Source organism: Scyliorhinus canicula, chromosome 16, assembly GCF_902713615.1.
Source record: "Scyliorhinus canicula chromosome 16, sScyCan1.1, whole genome shotgun sequence".
In the NCBI taxonomy this organism is placed as follows: Eukaryota; Metazoa; Chordata; class Chondrichthyes; order Carcharhiniformes; family Scyliorhinidae; genus Scyliorhinus; species Scyliorhinus canicula.
Window position 1 is genome coordinate 45,382,022 of NC_052161.1, and position 18,974 is coordinate 45,400,995.

The 18,974-nt window shown below is 44.8% G+C and overlaps 1 protein-coding gene across 11 annotated transcripts in view; it reads left to right on the plus strand.

The window, feature by feature from the left end:
* LOC119950570 (transcription elongation regulator 1-like protein) overlaps window positions 1-18,974 on the plus strand; it is a 924,053-nt gene that overhangs the window by 127,844 nt on the left and 777,235 nt on the right. For all 11 annotated transcript variants that reach the window (XM_038773098.1, XM_038773095.1, XM_038773090.1 and 8 more), the window contains one exon: window positions 12,448-12,642. In XM_038773098.1, the coding sequence (XP_038629026.1) occupies window positions 12,448-12,642 (195 nt within the window). The remainder of the gene's footprint in view (window positions 1-12,447; window positions 12,643-18,974) is intronic.

Sequence of the window (18,974 nt, forward strand, 5' to 3'; positions counted from 1 at the left end):
CGAAGGCTGGCATGGTTCCTTTGTTCTCGTGTTTCTAACTCATTCTTGAGTTTCTCTATTTGCTCCCTAGCATCACCAAACTCCTCTTTAAATGTTAAACTCGCCACCTCTTTCCCACAAAGCTGATCCATACAACTAGCTATTGCAATCATTTTACTCATCTTGGAGGCCTGTTTCTCTAACTCTTCATGGAAGTGGTCCCAACATCTTTGCCCTTCAGATCCCAGATCCAACATTGTTTTTTTTTGACAAATATCTATCCATTCTGGGCATTCTTTGTTCAGGTAGCTCCATAAGAGCTTCTTCCCATTCGATGTGGCTTCTAATTCTCTCTCTCTCTCCCTAGGGTTGGTCATTGGTGTGTAGGACATTCCCTCCAACAGAATTCACCCAACTCCCTGACTATCCATGTTTCAAATCCGTAATTTGTTCACCCCATGTAACTGACATCTGGTTTATGACCCAATTACAGGTTAGATGCCTGTCTTGTCCATAGTCGCTGTGTTGCGTCTACACTGGGGATGATGTTCAGGTGTCCCTTCATATTCCCCTATTCATGCTCTTCCAGAAGATTCCCTGAACTTCAGCCAATGAGGTCACTAGGCGGGGGTCGCAACACCGAATAGAGTTGCCGATTCCAAATCTGTAGGATGCCAAGAACAATGCCCCCCCCCCCCCCCCCCCCCCACACCAAGTGTATGTTGCAGTCCAGCTGAACTACAGCTCACTTCCCTCCAGAACTGCTGCAGTTACAGTAGTTGCCACTGTTCCTGTTGGCATTGCTGGTACCAAAGAACGGCTCATCGTTTGATTGGCTGGGAGATCTCAAGAGGTGGAACTTACTCTTTGATGTGTACCATCCTCAAGCCAATTAACATCCCATTGCCCATTGGCTGCTAGGTGAGCTGGAAAAACAGAGGTGGGCTTTCTCCTGACATTTATGCAGGGAGGTGGGGTGGGAACCATGATTAACGCTAACAAATTCAATTAAAAATGACCTTCTCCTGAGAAGGACAGTGGGATTACTATTATGATGGGTGAACTTTAAATAACGAGTTAAGTTTCTTTCAAGGAAGCCATGGGACATTGCTTAAGGTAGCCAATATGACCGGTAGTTATGGTGATGATGGGGAAATTGATGGGAAAGTACCTGATGCACCAGATAGGAGATTGTCTGGGACATTCAGAGGAGGCCTGGAAGTTAACCATTTCGTTCCCATGCTGCCTAGAACCAGGAGGTTTTTTTTCCCTCATCCACTCCTTAATTCTGGCAGTGGGTAAAATCAGGGCAAAAGCACTGGGCCTGCATTTCTCCCTGCTGCTGGTACAGCAGAGTAGTTGGTTCTATTGTCCTTCTACAGGTCTGAACCACCTTTCCAAACTATATAAATGACCTTGTTTCCCAGAATTTGCCCCTCACCTCTGCACTTTGTGCAATGGAGCAGGAGCCCTTTGCTACCTTTGTGGCTGCCTCAGAGAAAAGGCCCAAAGTGCAAGCAAAACTCTTCCGACTTGAATGTGGAAGATTTGAGGAGTTATGTTGGTGCTTTCTGTGCTCCATAGCTGATGCTGCTCCAAGTTGGAGACTTGGTTCATGTAGCATGCATAATATGAATATAGATTTAATTTGAGCTGTCAACCTGTCGGCAGCCTCACCTTGACAGTCATCACATTCCAAAGAATGTTTTCCACAACCGTTCTCAGAATTAATGGACAAGAGACAAAGCATCAATTGTCTCAACCACGTCATGGAAAATGCACATGGAATGCATAATTATTCCAATACTACTTGCTGAATCTGGCAGGGTCAGCTCCCTTCACCTCTTGCATGATTCCTTGAGCACATACAGCAACCGGAAAGCTATTTCTGGCAGCACCTTGGATTCAGCTCTTTGGAGCAATGATATGTTTGAATACCTTCAGTCCTTCTAGCTAGTATTTGCTATTGGATGAATTATTTCCTTTAAAAAGTTCTGGAAAGTATTCTTGAAATGTTTTTTTTCCCATTTGCCATAATGTGATGTGATGCCATAATGCAATGATCGTGGTTTTAGTAAGATTTTATTGAGTTGCATTTCAAAATGAACCTTCATGTTTTATATCACATCTTCATTCCTCTCCAAAACACTGTGGTAACAGTTCAGTGATTCACACTTTAATATTTTTTCCAGTTTGATGATTGAACCCCCTTGATTCCAAATATCACATTTGCAGCAAAAGTCTGCTTTCAGTTTGTGTCAGTGATCTGACAGTAATCAGTTTAAATGCTAATGGAATGTGACAGATTCTGTTTCCTTTTGAAATCAACGGTGATATCAAAATACTAATTAAGTTTAGAGAATGATTGCTATCTGCAGCATTTATATGGTTGCTGGTTTTGTTCAATGCTCTTCCATTACAGCTGAAATATTAGTATTTACTCTGAGATGTATGAAACTGACTCCTGCCCTGCTCAATAGTCAAAATATATATAGAATTGTCACAACAAGTTCTGCAACAGTTGCTTTGAATGTTAATAGGAAGTACCTAGATTAAGTAATGGGCATTGGAGGAATTCTGGTGCTAATTCTATGCAGTTACCATTGAATTAGTACTCACATACTGCCACATTTTTATTGTAGCATTAACACTGCTGCTGATCATCTAAAGGAGCTTTAATCAGCTCAAAAAATGTAATTGGTATTGAGGCAGCAGTTGAAGCCAACTTCTCGTCTTTCTTCTACATTTTTATAATTTCCTTTAGCCCTGATCAATTTAACAATTTTTCCCAGAGCTGCAGTTGCATGTGTTTGATGAAGTTGTCAAAGTCCTTCTTTTGTTGTTGCTGTTTTTTCCCATTCTGGTGCAGAATTGACAGAGTTGTGAGTTGCTCCACAGTGAGCTGTATTCTCACATTCTTTTGAGGTATAGCTTAAGTGATGAACCTTTTTATTTATTGATGCACAGACGCCACCTGGGAGTGATTATTAGGTCACCAACATCAAGGCTCAAATTGTTTGATATTTCCCTAGTTCCAAACAACAGCATTGGATTGCTTGGATTGGCAAATATCCAATTGATGATTTATCAAATTTTGTTTTGGCAGTTGTGCTGCACCATGTTAGCTAGTTCATTGCCTTACTGGCAGAGGTTAGAGTTCACCAAATCTATATTCCGCTGGTGATTCTTGTACTTGGAAATTTAGCAGCGTTCATATTTGGATGTTTTACCCAAACAGCATGGGTGGCACGATAGCACAGTGGTTAGTACTGTTGCTTCACAGCACCAGGGACCCGGGTTTGATTCCCGGCTTGGGTCACTGCAATCTCCCCGTGAGTTTCCTCTGGGTGCTCTGGTTTCCTCCCACAAGTCCCGAAAGACGTGCTTGTTAGTTGAATTGAACATTCTGAATTCTCCCTTAGTGTACCCGAACAGGTGCCATAATGTGGCGACTAGGGGAGTTCCACAGTAACTTAATTGCAATGTTAATGTAAACCTACGTGTGACACTAATAAAGATTATTATTACTAATGCGTTCATTAGGAGAGGTCCGGGGAGCACAGGATCTGGGGACCTGAACTTCATTATCACAGAAAAGGTGCAGTGATCAGTTTAGGCACCAATGTTCAGGCAAGTGATTGGGTAAAGTCACGGGGATCAGCAGTATTTTGATCATGCCCCTGTGTGCATTTATAGATGGCTTGGTCATCAGGAAAGAATATTACAGGAGTTTGAAATATAGTTGGCTGAGTCTCTTAGCAATGATCTTTTGGGAGGGTGGGAAGTTGTGGAATAAAAATCTGGGGTTCTGCAGTGTTTAAGGATTATCTGTTGGGCCTTGAGAGTGCAATTTTGGGGTTGGCTGGGAATGGTCTGGAACTCAAAGTCAGGAGTGAGACCTTGGGATGGGTGCAATAGCAATGTTTAAGGTGAGTGCTAAATGTTCTTTCATTTTGTGCAGATTACTGTTGGTTTTGCAAAGCCAATCAACATCAGGGCCAAACCATAGTTATAAGAGGGATCAGAAGCAGGGGATAGGCCCCTTATTTGCATACATCAACGGCCTCAATACATCAATTGCTGTTGGAATGGGTAAAGAATGCATCTTGTTTGACCTTCAGCAAAATGGCATCTCCAGTGGTCTGCCTCAGAAATGTGTACATGCAGTGAGCATGCTGTTTGAACACAAAACAGCACCAGAATGTCAAAAACCTGGAGCTGCAGAGCGAAATTCCTTGGTCTCTGCAAGTTGGCCCAAAGCATGGGATTGCTATTTTGAAACTCATTCTGGTTCTTGAAATGCTGCTCAGGGTGGATGCAGCGACTGACCAATTTGTCGGGCAAGCCATGACAGCTTTTTTCCTGATTCAAAGCTCAGAATTTTCCAGTCCCTCTGCTTTCCCGCGGCCGAGGCAACTCGCCATGGCGCACTGGCAGGACCTTCTGGTCATGCCAAAATCAATGGCAATTTGCTTGGCTCAGCTGCGTGCGCCCCCCCCCCCCCCACCTCCCCCCCCCCCCCCACACCCCCCCCCCACCTCCCCCCCCCACCTCACCCCCCCCCCCACCTCCCCCCCCCATCCCCCCCCCCCCACACCCCCCCCTCCACACCCCCCCCCCCCCACCCACCCAACCGGGAAACCTGCGGTGGGGTCGATTTCAGTGGGACAGGAAGCTCCCGCTGGCGGGAAAGGCTGCAAAATCCTGCCCATAATGATTGAATGACTGATGACATTTTTCTGGTATGTATAATTGGAAGCTCAGACAGCAGCCATGGATTTTGGTGCATCCAGGTCCAATCTATGCAACAGCCTAGAATAATACAAAAGCTCTGGTGAGCATTTAGATCTTTTTAGAACATGTTTATGTTCTCTTCAGGAGTGTAAAGGCCAATTGAAATGCATGGGTGGTGCAACTCATTATTATTATCTTTAGTTAATAGGTGAAAGGTATTTTCACCAAGTCTTGTTCACCCATCACCTTGACCTACATTAGCTCCTGATGAAACAACTCCTCAATTTTCAAATCCTCTCCTTGATTTCAACTCTCTCCATGGTCTTGCCTGCCTATCTCTGTAATCTCCTCCAGCTCCAAGATATCTGTGCGCCTTAAATTCTGGCCTCACAAGCATCCCCGATTTTAATCACTCCCCCATTGGCAGCCATGCCTTCAGTTGCTGTAATAATCCACGGGAGGCAGGAGTTCCGTCACCACACCAATATTTATTTACAATAACGATATTACAGGAGCAGCTACAAACAGTGCTGCTAGCAGTCCAGTCAACTTAAGACTGGCTCACAAAGCCTACACAGGTGATTATATGGGCCCCCTCAATGAGCTATCATTGAGGGCGCTCATACTCCAATTGGCCAACCAATAAAGCCAATTGGAGTTCATTACACCCCTCCCCCCCAAGGTCCGAGGAATTCCTGCCAGCTGGCATTCCTCTGAGCTTCTTCCTGCTCCTCATGTCTGGGTCTGTCACCTCTGTGTCGTCCGCCGGGTCGTTCTCCGAGGTGGGAGGGGTGTACCTTATAGGTGCCCGTCTTTTCCTTGACGACCTCCTTGGAAGTTGTTCTTCCTCCTACTTGGGGAGAGGTGTCGCGGCTGCCTCGTCGAGCGTGTCCATCTCCGACTCTGACAACTGGATGACGGGGTCTGGAGAAATTGCTCGGGGCTGGGGTGTCTGGACCGCTCTCTCTGCCAGGCCGTTGGTCGCTGGATGGTAAGGGGCCGTTTTGATGTGACGGACTCCGTTTTCCTTCAGGAATTTTCCAAATTCCCCACTTGTGGTTGGCCAATTGGAGTTCATTACAGTTGTTAACCCCCCTAACTTCAGGATTTATTTTCTAAATCTCATCATCTCTGTACCACTACTTCAAGATGCTTCTTAAAGCCTGCCTCGTTGACAAAAGCTTTTATCATCTTCCCTAATATTTTCTTATGTGGTCAGTGTCAAATATAGTTTGCCAGCACTCTTGTGTACAGGAGGCCAGTAAGTCCAGCTGGCTAGATGACTAGAGTGGCAGAATGATGCCAACAGCACGGGTTCAATCCCGTATCACAGTAAATACAGTGCAGAAGAGTCCTTCAGCCGATCGAGTCTGCCCCGGCACATGAAAAACATTTAACCTACCTACCAAACCCCATTTGCCAGCACTTTGCTCATAGCGTTGAATGTTATGACATGTCAAGTGCTCATCCAGATACTTTTTAAAGGATGCGAGGCGAACTGCCTCTACCACCCTCCCATGCAATGCATTCCACACCATCACCACCCTCTGGGTAAAAAGCATTTTTCCTGTCATTCCCCCCAAAACCTCTTGCCCCTCAACTTGAACTTTCATCACCTCATGACTGACCCATCAACGAAGAGTTGACCTGCTCTCAATCCACCCTGCCCAGTCCCCTCATAATCTTGTACAACTCAATCAGGTCGCCCCTCAGTCTTCTCTGCTCCAACAAAAACAACCCAAGCCCATCCAACCTCTCTACATAACTTAAAAGATCCATCCTAGGCAACAGCCTGGTAAATCTCCTCTGCACCCGCTCCGGTGCAATCACATCCTTCCGATAATGTGGTGACCAAACTGCACATAGTATTCCAGCTGTGGCCTCACCAAAGTTTTATATGCTCCAACATGACTTCCCTGCTTTTGTAATCTTTGCCTCGATTGATAACTGCAAGTGTCCCATGTGCCCTTTTCTCCGCCCTTCTGGCCAATGTCTCTTTGTTCCTCGGAACTTCCCAGTGTCCGATGTTCATTGAATTCTTCCACCTTACACTTTTCAAGGTTAAATTCCATCTGCCACATATCTGCCCATTTGACCATGGTAATTCATGGAGGCCCGCCCCCTCACCTTTTCCCCCACAGTGCGGAGTACATAGAACATACAGTGCAGAAGGAGGCCATTCGGCCCATCGAGTCTGCACCGATCCACTTAAGCCCTCACTTCCACCCTATCCCCATAGTTCAGTAACCTCTCCTAACCTTTTTGGTCACTAAGGGCAATTATCATGGCCAATTTACCTAACCTGCATGTCTTTGGATTGTGGGAGGAAACCGAAGCACCTGGAGGAAACCCACGCAGACACGGGGAGAATGTGCAGACTCCATACAGACAGTGACCCAGCGGGGAATCGAACCTGGGACCCTGGCGCTGTGAAGCCACAGTGCTAGTCACTTGTGCGACCGTGCTGCCCTCAAAGGAGCATCACTTAAACTACAAGGAGCCAGAATGTCTCACTCTCATAGAGAGATGCTTATGGTCCTTTGGGACTTTGGCGAGATGACATGACATGATGCTTCTGTGATGTACCTTGGGACCATTTTACCTTTTTAAAAGCACAATATAAATAAAAGTTGTGCAAAATGCACTCCCTTATTGTGATGAAGCTGTTATCCTATCCCACAATGTAATGTTAAATACTTTAACTTCTTTCACTGCAGCAGAATAAGGCTGAAAGTTTCAGTTGTCTTTATATAATGGCAGCATGGTAGCATTGTGGATAGCACAATTGCTTCACAGCTCCAGGGTCCCAGGTTCGATTCCGGCTTGGGTCACTGTCTGTGTGGAGTCTGCACATCCTCCCCGTGTGTGCGTGGGTTTCCTCCGGGTGCTCCGGTTTCCTCCCACAAGTCCAAAGATGTGCAGGTTAGGTGGATTGGCCATGATAAATTGCCCTTAGAGTCCAAAATTGCCCTTAGTGTTGGGTGGGGTTACTGGGTTATGGGGATAGGGTGGAGGTGTTGACCTTGGGTAGGGTGCTCTTTCCAAGAGCCGATGCAGACTCGATGGGACGAATGGACTCCTTCTGCACTGTAAATTCTATGAAAAAAAAAACCAAATATGTGTTCTGAGTAGATATTCTCTGGTCATTCTTGTAAACAAAATGGTAAAAGAGAAAGGTTCTATGGGAACCGATTAGTGCTTTTCTCAAGCGGCCTGTGTGTTTCACTTTCATGGATCTTGCAGGGGAAGTGCATTTGTGGGAAACAAAATTTCAAAGTAATCCATTATAAAATGAATGGATAAGAGCACATTGTGGTGGTTTTCATGAAACACCTGGCCCTTTTAGTGAACTACCTTCGATGCACCTCTAGTGGGGTGAGCACGTGCCACTTTAAATGAAATGATCTGACAAGGGTTGACAGGATCAGTGCTGAAGGTGTATCTGAGGTGTTCAACACCTTTGTTTGAAACTTCAGGGTCAGATCACCATTATTGCCCTGGGGTTCTGCATTATGAATTGGAGAAGTGTCAGGGTGGTAGTTATAAGTTCCAGCCTGGCATCAGTTAATGTAAAATGAAGAATATTTAACTGTCAGCAAAAACGTTTCTTTTATGTGTTTTTGTGAGGTGAAGCTCACTAATTTCACTGTATATCTTAATTATCTAATGTGTTTTTCAACTTGGTTTGAATTGCGAATAAGGAATACAATTTTATGCTTCTATCAAAATTTTTATAAATCCACTGCATCCTTTGTCATCCATGGTTGTAAATATAATAAAACATTAAATTGCTTTTCAATACTCTGGACAAAATTTCAATTGCAATGTGCTTTCCTCTGAAATTTCAGAAGCGCATTACCAGATCTTCACACAAAGATGTAATGTGTTTTTCCACAAAATTATATGTTCTATTTACAAAAGACCTCTGGGAGATTTTTAAGCGCTGGTAGATGTGTATGTACTAAACAACTTGATGGAATAGATTGGAAACAAAGACACTGATGCTGTTTAAATAGAAAATCTAGTTTTAATCTACTGAAGCAAACAGAATGGCAATAACAACTTGAACTTTCTTTTTAAATTAAATATTGGAATATTAAAAAAGATTACAATGTTTCCAAAAAGATGAGCCTAAAGTGTTTTAAAAAATAAGCAAAGGCTGACCAAGAAATTAATAAAGGTGAAAATAGAAAGGTAGTAAATGATCAAGAAACGTAAAAGCTCGTCAGCGGAATTCTCCATCGGCTGGATCTTCCGGTCCACTGGCACTTTCCTGAGGTGTGGAGTGGCCACAATGGGAAACCCCGTTGGCCGACTGTGGGAACGGAAAATCCCGCTGCCGGGGGGGATGCACCGGAAAACGCTGCTGGCGGACTGGAGAATCCAGTCAACATGGTCAATATGCGTCCCTTTGAGGAGGAGACAGGAGAAATGACAGTGGGAGAAATGCAAATGGTACAGATATTTAACAGTAAAGATTCAAAAGCACATACTGAAAATTGTGAGGCTCCAAGGATCTAATGAGGAACCTAATATTGGTAAAGAAAATGTACGGCAAAAATTCATGGGGATAAAATCCTGTAAATCTCTTGGATCTGATGGCCCAGAATTTTTTAAAAAAATGATAGTAATGGTAGCAAATATAATGGTTTTGATCTTCTAGAATTCTCTGGATTTTAGAATTGCCCTTGTGGATTGGAAAATAGCAAATGGAATCCCAAGAAAGGAATGAGATAGAAAACAGGGAACCAAGGGCCAGCTTAGTAGCCTGACATCAGTAGTCCGGAAAGTTCTATAATCTATCTCATAATTTAAGTATGATTAGGCGGAATCAACTCAGTTTTATGACATATCCATTAAAATATTTTGAGGGTATAAAGTAGGATGGATAAGGGGGAGCTAATGGATGTAGTATATTTGGATTTTCAGGAGGCATTTAATGAGGTGCCATACAAGAGGCTATGACACGAGATTAAGGCTCTTGTGAAAGAGGATAATATACTTGCATGGATTGAGGCTCAGCTAAGAGACAGAGTAGGAATAACGGGTCACTTTGAGTATGGTAGGATACAACCAGTAGAGTGCCGTAAGGATCAAATAGCCTCAGCTATTTGCAATCGAGGTGAATGACTGATAAGGCAACTGGGTGTAATGTATCCAAATTGGACGATGTTAGTTGGAAATCAAATTGTGAGGATGACACAAAGGTTGCAAAGGGATATAGAACTTGTTTGCAATATTATCCACCTTGGAAGGACAAATGGATAAACAGCATAGTTTTTGAAAGGTGAAAGACTAGTTAATATTGATATTTGGAGCAGTTTGAGGATCTTTGTGCACACATCAATGACGGTTAATTTTCCAGCATTGCAAGTAAGTAGGAAAACAAATGGTATGTTGGCCTTTTTTGAAAGATTCTTGAAGCTGATAAATAAGTCTTACTGCAATTATACAGGGTCTTGGTGAAACTACACCTGGGGCAGAATTTTACAACGAGTCGGCTTACAGGCAGGAGGACCTGTTTTACATTGCCGTCCCACCTGTCTGCAGATTGACATGAGATGGGTGAGGCTCAGGGTGGACAACCTGCCCTCACTCCATTGAGTCCTCTTGAGTATTTTCCTTCAATTTTGAGGTTGGCAAGAGAAGTTTGGGGATGGAGGGAGGTGGGGTGCATGGTCGTGATGCGCCCGGTAGATAAACCCTCTTGGGCCTCACACAAGTGTGGGCGTTCCTCAAGGATCCCCTTTTCGCATTGAGCACCCACCAAGTCAAGGCCTCTTAGATTCTCCCTCTGCTCTTGGTCTCTCCATCAAGATCCCCACCCTCCTGGGGCCCCACTTTCTCTTCCAGTTGTGAGACCTCCTCATACAGACCTGGACTCCGGGATTTAGTATCTGGGGTCTGCTTGTAGCCCCAGCCCTTGCCACTGCTGCCACTGACAATGCTCGGACAGGCTGGCAGCTCTCTGAGGCAAGACTTCTTCTTGAGCGAGGTGTCTCCAGGCAATTAACCTTCCTTGGAGCGCAATATGGCTGTGGAGCCACTGTGGTCAGTGGTGATGCGTTTTTCCCCAACTCTTTTAGTGGTGGGGTGGGACTCCTTGCCATCCAAAAATCCTGCCCATTGAGTGCTTTGAACAGTTTGATCTTTTCATCTCAGGAGGGATATACTTGTCTGAGTGTTTAATAAGGGGTCACTGATTTCTGAGGTGCGAGTTTTCTGACTGGCGATTGAGTAGATAGGCCCTATATTCTCTGGAGTTTAGAAGAATGCAAAGTAACTTCACTGAAAAGTATAAAATTCCTAGAGGGCCTGCAGATACTGTTTCCACTGGTTGGAAAGCCTAGAACTACTGATCACAGTCTCAGAATAAAAGGGTGGCAATTTATAACTTGAGAGGAAGAGAACGTTCTTCATACAAGAAAGTTGTGAAATTTTCAATTCTCTATCCCAAAAGGACTGTTGATGCTCAATTGATGAGTCTATTAATGCTCAAGATCAACAGATTTTTGATCACTAAGGGAGTCAAGGGTTGTGTGGATAAGCAAGAAAGTGAAGTTGATGTAAAGGTCCAATCATGAACCTACTGAATGGCATTGCAGACTATATCATGGGCTGTACGGCCTAATTCTGCTCTTAATCTTCTGGTCTTGTGAACTCAGCAATGTATTGTTAATAAAGAAATTGGTAAAATGCCTGACAGAAAAAATTTCATCTGTGTAATTCTATAATGTTTGGCTGTTCTTGTGGAGAAAAGTACAGCTATTTCGCCATAGTGTACTTCACTCTTCTGCTCGCGAGAAACCAGATGAAGTCTTTTAGAGTTACAAACAAGGCCTTTATTGCAAGCTAAAGCATGGACTGCTGATGTTCCAAATAGACCTTCCAGAGAACCCTGATTCAAGGATTACTCAGTCAGTTGTACTCCAGATTTGATTGCAAGAAATTAGCATATACCAATCAGCTGTTACTAGTTATCTATGTCCAGTCACGACTACTGATTAGGTTTATATCATGCATGGTATATGAGAACAATTAACCAATCATAACATAGGAACATCTACTTAAATATAATATCCAACCAGTGCAAAGATACATACGTGCTATGCTGTCCTCCGATTTTTATCATACGTTTCTCGTTTTCAGCACTGAGCATCAATCACCTCTCCGTCTGACTCCCTAAACTTATATTGCCTCCCCCCCCCCCCCCCCCCCCCCCCGGTAAAAAATATTGCAGCAATAAACAGTCCTTCGTGATTATGCCTCCCTTTCTGTCTACTTCAGACATTTGGCACCAGAGCAAAGTGGTGAACAATTCCTCATTATTATTACCATCTTTGATAATAGCCGTCTATGGCCTTCTTTGTTGGTGCCCCATCACCAGCAAAATATGTCCTTGGGGTGGTTTCCTTCATCTGACAACTTCAGCTAAGCAGCTTGTGTGAGACAGATCGATGCAGAAGAATTTTAACCCTTCAGCACTTAGTGGATAACTAGAGTTTTTAAAACTAATTTCGATATAATATCTAACACTACACCCTTTCAGCTGTTGCCTGTAATTGCGTCATTTTTCAGCACAAGGAATAAATGCACAAATATCTTATTTGATTTTTAGAAATCACAAGCAAAAGCAGTATGTTAAGATTATCTTTAGATTTGTGTGAATGATAAATTTGAATTCAAATTTTTAATATACAAATCATGATTTAATGTGAGTGCGTTTATTTGCAGGTGATTGTGAGCCAACCATCAAATGGGTTGCCAATAATCAGGCAGTTGTATTAGCTACATCAGCAGCAGCGGCAGCAGCAGCAATGGTTACGGTTGAAACAGAAAAAAAACAGGATCTGCCTCCTGCAAATACCCAACCATATCTACTGACATTGTCTCCAATCAAAATCCCATTCCTAACAACACATCTTCCAGGCAAGTTAACATGGAGCAACTAGTTTAAATCTGTGCATCTCTTTTCCCAACTTAATGGGAGCAGGAAATTTCATATGGCTGGGCCTGACTGGAAAAACAAATGGTCGGTTCAACTTAACTCTCGTCTGTTCTCTGATACTTTTTCATTTGAATCCTGAATCCTGTTAGGTATTTGTGGTGACTGTTTTTATTTTCCTGCATCCCAATACTTGTAAGTCCAAGAAAAAAATTAAAATAGAAATTGTGCAACCTAGCATTAATAAGCGGAAAATATGCTGCTGATCACTTGGGGCAAAGTGCATTTTTCCTGTTAGTTGTAAATGTGGGACGCTCAGGCTGTAGATGCAAATTAATTCTGTCAGTCTGTTCAGGACAAACAAATATGGACAGGCATGTGTAGAACCTTCTAAGTCTTTGAGTCATTATTCTGTTTATTCTAATGGTGCCTGGGTTCTGGTGTTAATGTACCGGTATATATGCAGGTCAAATGCTTCAGCCTGCCAAATGAATTGCTACTCCCATTGAATAAAAGTTTGACTGTTAAAGTCAGAGAAAATGAATCAAATGTTGCTACAGTCGGACATCCAAAAACATCTGCCATTAGGTCGACTTCTCCTTGCACATTTAGATTTTGCCGAAGTTGATGAAAGTGGAATTTGAGAATATCACAGCAAGGAAAACCAGGCATCTGCACCCTGGGTGAATCTGTTAGAATAAAGGATTGTGAAATTAACATTACAAGGGCTGAGAAGGAAGTATACATTAAAGGGGTTAATGAAAATATCAAACTATGTACAGAAATAGAAATAAAGGAGGAAGATTGGATTGAGAGACATAGATAGAAAGAAGAATAAGTTAAAAAAAGTTCCAAAATGTAAACTTTTACAGTTGTAAAATCCCCAGCAAATAAAAGCTAAAGGAATGAAAAACGAAAGACTTGCATCTATGTACTGCTTCTCCAGATTAGAGGATGTCTCAAAGTGTTTCACTGCCAATGAGGTACATTTTGAAACGCAGTCACTGCTGTAATAGAGGAAATATTGCAGCTATTTTGCGCTCAATAAACTCCTGTAAACAGCAGTGTAATAATATCCATATAACCTGTTTTTTTGTGATGTCCATTGAAGGACAAAGGAGAGTCCACACTTCTAAAAGTTAATTTTCAGAGCCAGAAAGTATTGAGAGCATTACTGGGCTAAATCGCTGGCTTTTAAAGCAGACCAAGCCGGCCAGTAGCACGGTTTGATTCCCGTACCAGCCTCCCCGGACAGGTACCAGAATGTGGCAACTAGAGGCTTTTCACAGTAACTTTATTGAAGGTTGCCCGCCATAATAGGACTATGTGCCAAACCTTTGACAGGACTGGCTCCGCCTTGGTCTTCTCATGGATCTGTGATGCCGTGACAGGCAAGGAGTCCATAAAATTTATGGTTGCAACCACCTCACCTGTCGTGGAGGTCGGCATGGGGCCAGTTGACAAAGGCACTTGGCTCAGTGCATCAGCAATTGCTATATTGGTCCCTGGTTTATGCTCCAGAGAATACTCGGAGGCAGTGAGCAACAAAGCCCAGCACTGGATCCGTGCAGAAGCAATGGGCTGTAGTAGTGGCTTATCCTCTCGGAAAAGTCCCAGCAGAGGCTTATGATCAGTCACGATAGTGAAATGGCGGCCATACACATACTGGTGAAGTGTTTCATCGCAAAGACCACCGCCAGGCCCTCCTTCTCGATCTGCGCGTACTTCTTTTCCACTGCAGTCAACATGCGGGAGGCGAAAGCTATCGGCTGCTCGGTACTACTCTCCATCTTGTGAGTCAGGACGGCCCCAATACCATATAGGGATGCATCACACGTGATGAGCAAAGGCTTTCTAGGATCGTAGTGGGTTAGTAACCCCGACGCCGACAATCACCGAAAACGACAACCCAGGTGTGATTCTTCTTTAGCAGAAGATGCAGCGGGGCTAGCGTAGTTGCCCGATTGGGGAGGAACTTCCCGTAATAATTTACGAGGCCAAGAAAAGAACAAAGATGCGAAGTTGGGGTGGGGCCTGTTGAATTGCGCACACCTTCTCTGCGATGGGGTACAAACCTTCACGGTCCACCCGATAACCCAGTTAAAGACACACTTTGTATGACGTAAATGGACTCCAGCCTCCGAGAAGCGTCTAAGGACAGCCTCCAAATTTTCCAAATTTTCCTGCTCCAACAGCGACACACGGTAAACCTCTCAAGATGCCCCTCATGACACGTTCAAAGATCCCCAAAGGGCAACCGTCTTTATTCATAAAGGCCCCCATGTTTATTAATAGTTACATATAGCCGGGAGCAGGGTCCAACTTTTGGTAGGTGTGACTCATATCTAATTTCGGGAACGAGAGTCCACCTGCAAGCTTCGCATAGAGACCTTCTATGTGGGGCATTTGGATATTGCTCAAGCCGGAAAGCCGTATTCACTGAAAGTTCATAGTCGCCGCACAAGGGAACTGTGGCATCTAGCTTCATTACAGGCACAATTGGCCCTGCCCAGTCAGCAAAACGGACGGGCCTGATAATACCCAAGGTCTCCAAATGAGTGAGCTCCTCTTCTACCTTCTCGAGCAAGGCATAAGGCACCGGGTGCTCCCGGAAATAGCGCAGTGTGGCTCCTGGTTCAACCTGGATCCAGGCTACGGCCCCTTTAATCTTCCCCAAAGCGGGCTGGAATACATCTGGGTACCGTCCTTGTACTTCTGTTAACCCTCCAGAACCTGTTTGAACGATGTGTTGCCACTGCAGCTGCAAATGGTGCAACCAGTCCCGACCCACAGGCTGGGCCCGTGGCCGCGCACCACAATAAGTGGGAAACGCCCCTCCTGGCGTCCATAAACAACAGGCGTCATTGTAGTTCCAGCAATGGCCAATGGTTCCCCCATGTAGGTGGCCAACCTGGCCTGTGTATCAGTTAATGTAAGGGTCTGTATACCCTGCTTGATGTGGTCGAATGTCCTCAGGGCCATCACGGTGACCGCTGCACCAGTGTCCAACTCCATCTCAAGCGGGTGACCATTGACCCGTACTGTCACCTTAATGGGGGCCACACAATGCAGCTGCAGGCAGTCATTCTCCGCCTCCACGTCCTTGGGAGTAGTCCCCGCAGGTTCATCCAAATGGAAGGCATGGCCCCTCTGGCTGGCCCCAGTTTCTGTTGGAACGACGGCGCCTCTGGTGCTTCCAGGACCGGTGTCCGCGACGGGGTTGGCGTCCACAGGTCCAACACTGACAAGGCCCCTCATCCATCGGTTCTGGAGAAGGCTCCATTTGGGGAGGACCGTCTGGCGGCCACTGGCGTCGATCTGGACGCCGCCCCACCCAAGGCATGGCAGGGGTGTGGGAGATGCTTTTGTATGGAAGGGGTTGCACCCCAAGGCGTGCGCCTCCATTCCCTGTAGCTCCTGCACTCCTCGTTCTGCGCTTTCTCGGGACAATATTATCTGAATGGCCTGTTGAAAAGTCAATGTTGGCTGAGCTAACAACTTTCTTTGGGTGGCCGCATTGTTAATACCGCAAATCAAATGGTCACGTAACATTTCTGACAATGTGTCACCATAGTCACAGTACTCCGCAATTCTATGTAGCCTGGATAGAAACTCTGCAAGGGATTCTCCTGGGGTCCTCTCAGTGGTATTAAACCTGTAACGCTGGACTATCATGGACGGGGTTGGGTTAAAATGTTGCCCCACTACAGTCACAAGTTCATCAAACATCTTGGTGTCCGACGCAGCTGGGCATGTAAGGCTTCTTATCACTCCAAACTTATGCGGGCCGCAGGCAGTGAGCAAAATGACCACCTGACGCTCGTTTTCGGTAATGTTTGCCCGGAAATAGTAATGCATCCGTTGTGCGCACTGGTTCCAACTCTCCAGTGCAACATCAAAGACATCCAAACGTCCATAAATGAAATGAAATCAACAGCATTACCTTCACCAACTCTCTGGATGTTCACCAAACACTCAAGCAAGTTAATTAGACACAATTTTCCCTTCACAAATCCATGGTATTTTTCATGAATTATCACTTGGGGAAAGGTTATTAATTTTGTCCCAATTTATTTTTTTTAGAAGCTTCCCCATCACTTGTTACCACCCCAGTTGATGTTACTATTGGACAGGAAGATTCCAGAATGAAACCCTAGCTCAAAAGACCGTGGGCGCGATTCTCCGCAAAGGCGGAGAGTCGTGAAGGCTGCCACGAAACCGGCCGTGTTTCACGGCAGCCTCCGCGCCCCCTCCCGGGACCCGATTCTGCTCCCCGGTCGGGGCTAGCATCGCGGCCCCGTGAACTCCGGCATTGCGGGCTTAATGAATTTCGCTAAGCCCGCGTGCCAAAGTTAGCGACGGCTGACGCATATGATTGACGTCAGCCGCGCATGCGCGGATTGGACGACTCCAACCCACGCATGCGCTGATGATGTCATATGCGCATATGCGTCAGGCCCGCGCATGCGCGGTCCGTAATGCCCCTCAGCCGCCCCGCAGACTTATCCTGTGGGGCGGCAGAGGGAGAAAGAGTGCGCGGGAATCGGACCCACTGCCGTGGTGCGGCCGTGCCAATCAGTGACATGGTTGTGCAGAACGGCACTTTGCGGCCGTTTTCACGAACTGGTATAGCAGGTGTATTAAAAATCGTGAAAACGGCCGTAAAGGCCTTGGAAATCGGCCCATCGGCCAGGGGAGAATCGCTGCTCGCCGTAAAAAAACGGCGAGCAGCGATTCATCTCGGGGGGCGGGCGTGGGGGGGGGGGGGGGGGAGAATAGCGCGAGGGAGTCGGACCAGTGTCGCCGTAAAAAATTGCGCCGCTCGCTATTCTCCGCCCCGTCGTGAGTGCGGAGAATCGCGCCCCGTAACTTTTATTTACATTTTATAAAACGTGGAGACCAGAGTCACAGGACCTCTAATTAGTTTTAACAACCAACAGATTAAACATGAAACATTGGATTATGATACAATACGCTTTTAGTCCTCCCTTATTTTAACAATTACACACAGGTTTAAGGACTAACACAGATTACAAAGTACATCTGAATCTCCAATGGTCTCATTAGTACAAAGTCCCTTTAAGACACACAAGATGACTGTGGATAAATACACTCTCCGCTCTGAACCCCAAGTGAATGTTTGTGGATGTCTCCTCACAATCCCACCTAGATAATTGTCATGTGAGAGTTTCCAAATGCCACTGCCAAAAACACACTGAAATCTTTTCTCATAAGTATACTTTCCCTGAGCGGTTTTCATTCTGAATTCCAGATCAGGTTTTCCAAATGACACTTTTAAAAAAGCTTCCGCTCTACTTTTAACAATGAATCTAGTCCAGGGTTTTACACCAACCCCTTTAGGATTTTGTTATGTTGACTGCTGTGAAGACCGCTCACAATTGCTTTAACTTTCGCATCCCAGACTATTAAAATGTATCAAATGTTTGATTTACTCCTGTCCCACTTTAAATCTGGTTACTGCAATTGTGTCTTTAACTCAGAACACATTGTTTATCCTTCCTTGAATTCTTCTGAACCATACCTTGGTCTATGCTCAATTAACTCCTGACTTCTTCGATACTTCTTTTCATTTCTCTAGTTTCCTCAACTAGCTGAACTTTAGATTTCTGGCATCTGTTTTCTTAACCATTATTCCATAGTATAGCTTTTCTTCTAGCAAGGCTGTGAGAGACGTTCCCTTTTTCAGCTTTCTAAAACCAACTACTTCTAACAGAGCTGCGAGCACTGCCTTCTCTCTCACTATCTATTTCCAACTGCAATCAGATTAGCTAAACTAAAACTTAAAAGCTTCTATACCTTAATGGTCCCAGCTTCTAAGCAACACCCACATGCATAAGGCTTTTATTTATTCTTCATGCCATAGTCCTCTCGAAGCACAATAGAAACACAGTTGGGACTTAACCAACCCCCTCACATACAAACACCTTTATCCATCATAAATCAAACGATATGTTTTACGCTTCCAGGTACAGAAACAGTAAATTAAACCCCCTTAAAAACTATACCTTTCTATTGTTTAACAAAACAAATATAAATCCCTTAAAACTACTTATGCTTTCCTAACACTCCACAATGTCCACTCCCATTTGCTTCAGTATTCTTAAGGCACTTTTCCACCCCTATTTTGGGCAAGTGGGAAGGCCTGAGATGCTGGAGGATCCAACAGGGCCCCAAAATGGCTTTCATGCCTTCGCGATTTCCCATTGAGATGCTTCCTGCCCCTTGCCAATGACGTAATGCGGTTCCCGCCATGAAAGGTCCGGTCTCATTCAGAGCTCGCCTGCCAGCATGTTGT